The sequence below is a fragment of the Montipora foliosa genome, chromosome 8 (assembly GCF_036669935.1).
Source record: "Montipora foliosa isolate CH-2021 chromosome 8, ASM3666993v2, whole genome shotgun sequence".
Taxonomy (NCBI): domain Eukaryota; kingdom Metazoa; phylum Cnidaria; class Anthozoa; order Scleractinia; family Acroporidae; genus Montipora; species Montipora foliosa.
This window is the reverse complement of record NC_090876.1, coordinates 45159653-45168769: the sequence shown is the minus strand read 5'-3', so window position 1 is coordinate 45168769 and position 9117 is coordinate 45159653. Positions and strand designations below refer to the sequence as shown.

Genomic DNA, 9117 nt, shown 5'->3' with positions numbered 1-9117 from the left:
GTTTTGGAAAATACCGGATTTACCCAAATCTAAGAGAGAATTGGGACATAGCTCTCTTACTAAGCAAAAAGTTTGGGCAACAAAAGTGGGAATTTTTAGTTCTGGAAAAGGTCAAAGTTACTGTTTTGAAAAAAGATTGGGAAAGTTAAAAACTAATTCCAGTTTTCCCATGAGTTATGTATGAGGACATTATTTCCCAAATCTTGGATTTGAAACAGCTGCTAACCGGCTGCAATTATTTGATATGAAGCTATTGCTACAAGGGTATTAGAGGTGCATTTATATGGTACAAGTAAAAAGAAAACTAGAAGTAAAAAAAAATCAGACACATGTGGTGTTGACTTGTATTATGCATTGTATTATATAAATGTTTCATTATGGCATGTGTTATCACTGCAGGAGCACAATGTGATGCTACTTCTTGTCCAAATCGGAGGACTTTTTTCGCTACTTTCCATATAGTTTGCCGCCATGTTGCTTTTTGTGATGGATATATGCTGTCCTAATAACACAGTGGGCTCAGAATCACTGTGCATGGACCATTTTTCGGCGGGAACGCATAGCCAACCTTAGCCAATCAGTTCACGGCTTTCAAACACGGACCAATCATGAGCCAGCGTTGCTGGTGGCTTTGTTTGCGCACTCAAAAAATAGGCGCCATTTTCTAGAAGTTGTTTGTCGGCTGTTGATGCGTATCGACAGGAGTTCTTGTGCAAAGATGAACGAGGAAATAAACGTGGAAGATAAATCAAAAGTTATCACAGCTCTTCGACCAAGGCATCGCCAAAGCATTTGAAGGTAATTAAAGCTTATTTAAGTCTTCTCGAAAGATGTATACCATTCTGCGATCGTTTTGAAGGTTGAATGAGTTGTTAATTTCACTTTATCATCCATTATTTGATGACAGAAGAAGAAGTAAACTGTCCTTTAGCCATTGCCGATCTCTTACAAAGAGATGCCGACTCCCCAATCTTCGTGAAGCTGGGGTTAAATTACGGGAAAGCCTTGCGATTCAAACAAGAGTTTGAAAAGCCGATTCCGCCATCTCCACGAGGAAAGAGAAGGAACGTTCTGACTACGCTATCGCCAAGCAGTGCTAAGCCTTCGATGGGCGACATGGCCACATTTTCGCCAGAGCTCAAGCGTTTACACCTTTCAAAGTGAGTGTGTTGTTTTGTTCTCAGATTACCTTGATTTATTAGCAAGTGGAAATGTTAGATAAGTTATTTTTGTAATCCAACCGTGGCCGTTTTTGCTAAGTTTTAGTTTCGATGGCCTGGCATGTAAGCTCATACAGTTTGACTTCTAGCTGTTAGGCCAGGCCAGGGGTTTTGTTGGGTGTTTTTTATCAAGGTTTTCGGTAATCCTATTTACCAAAAATACGGGTGTTATGAATTCTGTATTTCAATTATAATTTTAGGAATTTGTATAATTGATTTTGTATTTTTAAGATACACTTGTATTAGTATCACAGGCCTGGGGATAGAAATGTGGTATACTGATTGGTACATGTATCCCATTACTTCTCTCCCCTCCTTAGCTGCCTGGGACGACTGAACTTTTTGTTCAAGTTCATGCTATTTTTGTTTCAGGGGTTACCTATATACTGCAGTGTAATTATATAATTATCCTGTAGGTACATGAAATCCAGGTTTAAGTAATTTCAACCAATTTTTTTTATTCATTACATTTCATTACCATAAATCAGAAGAAAGGAAATTAAAATAACAAACTAGATTGAAATCATTTTAACCAGCTATGTTTATCGGTTGACTGTGCAACAAGGGAAGTCCTGTGCTCAAGTTTTGCCATTAAAACTACACTGTTGTAAGGGACGACAGCCAGTTTCTATTGGAAACAATTTGGTATTAACATCCCAATAAAACACATGAATCGCTGAATTAGCAGCAAATGTTCCTTGAGGAATTTTTTAAAGATAATTTAGAACAGTCTTATTTCATTTTATACAGCACTGGTCAAATGTCTCTTGCATCTTCAACTCCTTTACATTTTGTGTAAATATATACAGACGTAAACAAGTGGGAGTGCTAGCAAGTGAGAACTGGAAACACAAGTTTCCTAAATTTAACACACCAGAGAGAAAAGCTGAGCTTGAACAGTTTGCTAAGAAGATCTCTGATGAATGTTCACTGCCTGAGGCTGGCTTCTTCTCTGATGGTATTGCTCAGCATATTAAAAGTTTCTTCAGTGAGCAACGGAGGTTCCAGAAAACCAAGGAAAAGATATCAAATGCACATATACCTGGTGGTAGTTATTTCCTTCACTCATATCATTAGGGTGGAATGCTGTGAATTTTAGGGTTGGTTGGTTGGTATTTAATAAGACATTGCAAGGTTTAAATGACTTGTCCAATGACTGACTGTAATTCGTTTTGAAGTTTGGCTGTATACCTAACAGCTGAATAAATTTGTTTGTTTTGGAATAACTAACAACTATTTCAAACCTTTTTTTAAAGTTATCGCCATCCCCATCAGAGTCCAGCTCCAGCAGCGAGGTAGAATTCACACCTCGACCCAAACTTCCATCTATGGTAAGCTACGGCAAGAAACTTTTGCAACCATTAATTTATATTAATTTTAATAATGAGATGCTGTTGGTAAATTTTCAAAGAATTTTCCTTGGGTGACTTCCCTTGAAGTAGTCACACTGTAATAAAGGGAGGTACCTTATTAAGTAAAATGTTAACATTATTACTGCAACATAAGTAACGGAGAGGTATTTCTGCACTTAAGTAATACAGCATTGATATGAAAGATTCTCTCTTTTGATATATGTAGAAAAATGAACTAATCCACTACATCCTTCTGTTAAACAGCCCAAAGAAAATCGTGGAAAAATGCTTTCTCCTAATAATTCTGAGGTATGCACTGGAATACTGTTTTTAGCATTTTATGGCAGAAAATATGTAATATTATAACTAGAATTAAGAAAAAAAATTAAAAAGTATTAAGTCTGTTATACTCACTTTAAAATGTTAAAGATTTTCACGAAAAAAGCAACTTTATGCAGCTCAAATGATTGGCCTATCAAATCTCTCCTTGCCATCCTCTTAGTAAATTTAACAACCTGACAGGTATAGCTTACATTTGATTGAAAATGCAACATTACTGAGGTGATAATCCAACAAAACTGCCTGCTGAGTGTTATATTATTATGTTAATTGGCCTGCTTAGCACTTTCTTTTCTACACAACCTTGATTACAATCAAAGATGTCAAAGTTCTTATATACCCTCTCCATTATCAGTCAGCATCGACACCAAACACATTATTGAAGTAGGTCTGAATCCTTGTACGTTGCATGATGTTGGGATAATTATCTGGCAAATCTGTCATTATAAGCAAGGTCATTTAATAAAGGCTGTACTTTTTGTATTTAGGATGAAGATGAACTAAGCTCCACCGATACTGTGATATTAAACTTAGACAATGATTTGTCGGGAAATGAGCCAGATGAAGCCTGCGAGGAATCATTGTCAGCTGAACCTGCTTCTGTAAACAAGATAACCAAAAAGTCAGCAATGGTGGTAGTAAAGGCAGTAACTGGAAAAATTCCAGAACGGGAGGAGCTTGTTAAAATGTTGAAACGGAGATTTGAGGTTCCGTCCAAGAGCCTGACAGCACTCAAAGTATCACAGATACTAGAGGTTACAGCAAGAAAGCTGATTACTTTGAAATATGTTTCACTAAAAAATGGAACCAGCTCAGGAAATATCAGGAAAAGTGACATAAATGTGCACAGAGAAATTGACATGTTAAATTTGGAATGATTGGTCTCAAAACTAATATGTTTCACTTAAAAACGGAGTCACCTGTCCTCACTGTTCACAGGAATTGACCAGTGTAAAGTTTCTTTGTTGAATCTGCACAAGGATTCATGTTATTTGTTCAAAGACACAAACTTTTTTTAAAGTTTGTTTCACCTTGTTTTGAGTTGACATTAATTAACTTGCAGAGGCTTTATCTGTAGCATGAAGGTACTCAGTTTCCCTTTAGTGCATGATTGTTGAAATTGTTGATTATGTAAAACATGTTAAAATATGTACAGGAGTAAATAATAAATACATACTATTTTTGGAAAATACTGAGACGTAATTCTTCTTTTTGAGGAAATAATAGGGTATATTAAATCAAATGATTGATACATTGTTTTCAAAATACTGGGGGAAATAATTACCATTCTTGTGAAAATAATGGGACGGAAAATCCCCAATTTATGGAAAAACTGTAACAGGAAAATCCCATAATTGTGGAAATATTGGGACAGGACAATCCCAGTTTTGAGAAATCATTGGGACAACAGAATCTCAATTTTGAAAAATTATTGGGACAGCAGAATCCCAGGATTGGGAAATTATTGGGACAGCAGAATCCCAGGATTGAGAAATTATTGGGACAGCAGAATCCCAGGATTGGGAAATTATTGAGACAGCAGAATCCCAGGATTGGGAAATTATTGGGACAGCAGAATCCCAGTTGGGGGAAATAATTGGGTTGTTGGTAAACCCAAGAATGGGAAAATTATGGGTCATCTTTACCCCAATATTGGGATTTTAATGGGATTTCTTTGACCTTAAAATGGGTTTGGTAGCACTTTCCCAATTTTGTGAATTCACAATCAAAACCCAATAAATTCCCAATAAAACCCCTATTTTATCCCAACACTGGGAATCCAAAATTTTTCCTGTGTTCAGTGCTTGTATTTTTTCGTTTGTTCCTGGTGTCGCAAAGTAACTTTGATGATTTGAAAGAACTTGAATCCTTAATTGAATTAGCGATTTTTTTTATTAAGGAACCAACAAGTGAATGGTACACAAAATTAGGAGAAACTGTTGGTTGAATGGACAATAATTGTAGCCATAATTATCTACCCAGTTTAAGTACTAAGCTCAACAAGTTGTTTGGCTCCAGAAGTTTCAGTTTCAGGCCAGGTACCCGAATTCACCCAGGTACTGGTACACTTACTACCATTGTTCTTAGGAAATTGAATAGCTCCTTGATCACCTGGTTGCTTGAGAAGAAACTTGATGTGTTTGTTCTGAATACGGCCACTAACTGCCCCTTGTGGATAAACTCCAGACCAACTCTTCTTTTTACATATTTATTCTTTGTTCTTTGCAGGGCATCAACAATGGTTTCCCTTGTAAAATATTAGTTTAAAGGGTTTGTTAAAGCTGTTTCCCATTTTATAGGGCACTGTGGTTGCCAGATTCACTTTCAAACTTATCATGGAAACGTAAATCAATACCAGTGAAAAGTCAGTCCCTTGAATTGTTGATAGAAAATTAAATGCATATTGAAACATCAGTTGAAGAATATTTTTTTTCATTCCCACTTTGTGAACCTAACATACATTGCTGCAGTTTGTTTATTGCTTGGTCATTCAATGTCTTGATCACATCAAATTATTTAATTTTTAGGTATTGTCTCAGACCTCCATAGAGACACTATCTTTATCTAAAAACTTAACTGGTTGCTTTTTGGAGCCCTTTTGTGGCATATTTAGATAGGCAAGAAATGTTCCACATTTTATGGTAAATAGTTCTGCATGGTTTTAAGGAATATATTGTAGCCAAATCTAATTGAATATGAGACTAAAATATGCTGTTTCACATTTTGTGAATTTAAAGACTATTAATATTGTTTGCGCTTGTTTTAAAAGGCTTAATTAAGGTTGGCGTTCAAAAGTGTTCCTTCAATAATCTTATTCTGTAAAGATTACCTTGGGAGAATTGGATTAAGGCCCGTTTTTTCTTCTAGCTTCTTTCCCCAGTGCCCTCTGAGAATGGAGTTGATTTGGTTTTGCCCAATGTTGAAAGATGAAACAATGCCTAAACCAGCCACAAGGAATACTTCAAAGTGCTTTTTTCCAAACATGGGCATGAGGGTGCTTGTAAGCATCTGACCATATCAGGCTCTTATGTAGCCTTTAATTTACTCCCGTCGGACCCGTTTGACCTTTTAGCATCCTGTATAGTGTCCCTCACTCAAAGGATTAATAAATATGTATATGCATGTATGTACCATTGTTTTGCATGCTTAAGTGTTATTATAAATAATTTATTTCTCTAAGAGAGTCTTCTTTTCGTGTCGGTCATTCAAAAATTGTTGGAATTGCTTGTTTGAGCTGTTAGATGAATAAGGCAGAACATTTGATGAGGCCCTCCTGTGGGGAGGGGTCCTTGTTCCCATTAAATATTTGCTTGTGTTTCCAGGTTGTTCCCCAAATTACTTTCAAACTTGTTCCCAGCTTTTTGATCCCTAAAATTTAAATTGGTTTTCTTCCCTTCCCTAAAATATTTTGATATTGTTACTTTGTTCCCCAGTTCAAATTAGCGATGTTCTCTTCTTCCCCAAAACCCCTGGGTGTGCCTCTTTGATGTTGATTCTCTTATTGGCCTCATAGTAATTCACTGTAGAATTGCAAGACAGAGCAAGTTCTTATTTGGCAGTGAGGGAAAAGTTTTGAATGAATTTTCGCACAATACAAGAAACACAATTTTGACTGCCCCTTCTAGTCTATTCTAGATCTTGCTCTTTTCGGACATGAATCAGCTTGTTTGCACCTTTCTGGCGACCTGCGGGAGGACAAGCTCTAGAAGCTCTTCCTTAGTGAGCCTTCGCTGAAAAACTTTCCAAGTCTGGCTTTCCCGTGTTAGGGGCAGAGGTTTTTGGGCAAAATTCATCAGCAACTTCCTTGCAGTTTACAAAACGGTGTTCCTTCGAGCAATGGTCAATAAAAGTTTTGTAGTGCTTATACAAATTTTCGCTACTTAAAAACGTATATTTACACGAAACAAATATCAACTTGGCAATTTTTCTTTCCCGATACTCCATTTAAAATTCACGTGAGCGCTATTAATAAAGGGCCAGAAAACCATTTAATGGCAATTTTTTTGTCAACAAACATGAGTTGTCCGCGAGCAGAATTCGAACGTAAGCTGTTCTGCTTTGGCTGTTATTTGTGTTTTTTCTAACTATTCTAAGACGAATTCAGGCTGATACTTTCGAATCAAGTGTAAGAAGACGGCAAAACCGTATTGATAATGTATTTATTTGTGTTAACCTCGCGAATAAAGACTTTGGTCGCATCCTTTCGACGGGGTAGATCGACAGCAAAGCCATTTACACACAACCGAAATGCACTGTTACCGGTGAAAGGGCAAATGATTGACAGGATAGCACGGTTTTGACTGCCGCGCGCACTGCGGGCGCAGGTTCCGTATGCAAGGTTGGTTGTTTACCCTTTAACCAAAAAAATCCGGAAATTTCGGTTGGAACTAAAATGGTAAGCCTATTTTGGTCTTCCCAAAGGGAAAATTTCCGGAGAAAGCGGGATTTCTTGAAAGGTAGTCCAAAATTCCCAAACGGAATTTCCAAACGGAAAACGTGTTTACCATTTGCATTCCCCCATGATTAGCCTCCCTCCAGACTCCCTCTGTAAACTTGAACGAATTTTGTAAATGGTACACGCCGATCCCAACTGAATTTCCCATTCGGGAGTTTTTACTTACCATTTGAACAAACCTAGTACCAACCGGTTTCTCGGCTGTTTGTAAATGGTAAACAACCGTTATATTTCGTAGACCGCAGGCCCCCTAAGCGGGAAAGACAACAAGCCTATAAGGATTTGTATGGGAATCCCGATAAACGACCTGAGAAGATAATTTTACGAAAACATTCTCTCTTAAAAAGCCTAACCTTTTTGCCAGTTGTGAGTCGCTTCCTTCCTGTGTGGTTTCTTTCCAGATTCGACGCGAATTGAGCCATCAGTTCCTCGGTCGGTTGTCAACACTGAATTCTCAGGAACCCAATGACGAAGCAAAATCAAAACAAATCATAACAGCCCAACATCTGCCCTTCCTTAGTTTCCCAGCACAAAACAAGAAATACATGATCGTATTATTTAATTCTATGGACTCTCCAAAAAAGTTATTCATTTGTTCATTCAAATAACAATAAACATGCCACTGACATGGGAAAAAATCCCATTTAACCCATTCTTGCAAAGCCACATTTGTTAAATTCAGGTTCAAAATACAGAATGTGTCGTATTATAAAAAATGAAAGGTGGAGGAGTGCGTTCACTAGCAATTCTCGATGACGCAATACACTTTTTTCCAAAATGGCAGCCATTTAAATATTCTTTTGTTTTTATTCAAATTAGCCCTTGATGCCTCGTTCTTAAGCTTAAAATTCAAAAGAATATTTTATCTTGAACGAGGCAACAAGGGCTAATTTGTATGCGCATAAATCAGCGGCCATTTTGGAATAAGGTGTATATTTATCAATTCTTGCAGTTCCAAAAAAAATCATTAGAAAAATACGAACAGAAAAATCCAATTACAATATTGTACATTTTAAAAGTTCCTCTACGCTATAATTCTGCCTTTCAGGAATATTATGCAGCTGCCAATACAGGACCACTGCCCCCACACATCGAGCTGACTTCGAATTCATGTACGCACTGTCATCGTGGTACAAATCATTACCTTTAGCAAGATTAAACGCGCCTGAAAAGATCTTTAACTTTCCATCTATAATTCCAAAGCCTTCTCCGACAACGTTTTTATATTTGCAAGATTCCCCAAATGCTTCTCTGTAAATAATGCCATGTACTCGGCCTGGTTCGTCCCATCGCCTTTGTAGATATTGGAACTCTCTGGTATCCGTTCGCATAACAGGGGCACCTTGATTGCCTGCCTATCCTAGGATTTTCGAACATCTAAAACATGGTATAATTGCCTATTTTTAAGGAATTTTTACCCTAAAAAGGTCGCCTAGAACCTTTTTTCTGGCTGAAATTTTCGAAAAGGTAAGTTTTGATCCCAATAATTTTCGGCTCACTAGGCTTTCAGCTAGGGAATCCCAACAGATGAAAACTTTTTAGGGGAAAAAAATATGCCTCTATCTCCCGTTTAAATACTAAAATACATTTACAAATGCTATGTTTAAGTGGTTTTGAACTATATTCTCGTTGGGTGCCCCTGGCATAATCACAACATATCCACTCTTGCAGTATACCAATCTGTTTTGCCATTGCGCCCGTATACATGTACAATGATTCCTCCGTACTTATGGTGAGGCCCAAGATATGT

At 37.2% G+C, this 9117-nt stretch overlaps 1 protein-coding gene across 1 annotated transcript; it reads left to right on the top strand.

Moving 5' to 3' along the window:
- Positions 1-677: 677 nt before the first annotated feature.
- On the top strand, positions 678-4094 carry LOC138013433 (uncharacterized). The gene is made up of 5 exons (XM_068860518.1): positions 678-798; positions 908-1160; positions 2477-2551; positions 2837-2881; positions 3400-4094. The coding sequence occupies exons 3-5, from the start codon at positions 2549-2551 to the stop codon at positions 3787-3789; spliced, it is 438 nt and encodes a 145-aa protein (XP_068716619.1). The 5' UTR covers positions 678-798; positions 908-1160; positions 2477-2548; the 3' UTR covers positions 3790-4094.
- Positions 4095-9117: the final 5023 nt, after the last annotated feature.

Excerpts from the sequence above, each read along its gene's own strand:
- LOC138013433 (XM_068860518.1), top strand. Across the intron at positions 2,882-3,399 it reads TTTCTCCTAATAATTCTGAG|GATGAAGATGAACTAAGCTC; the intron begins GTATGCACTGGA and ends TTTTGTATTTAG.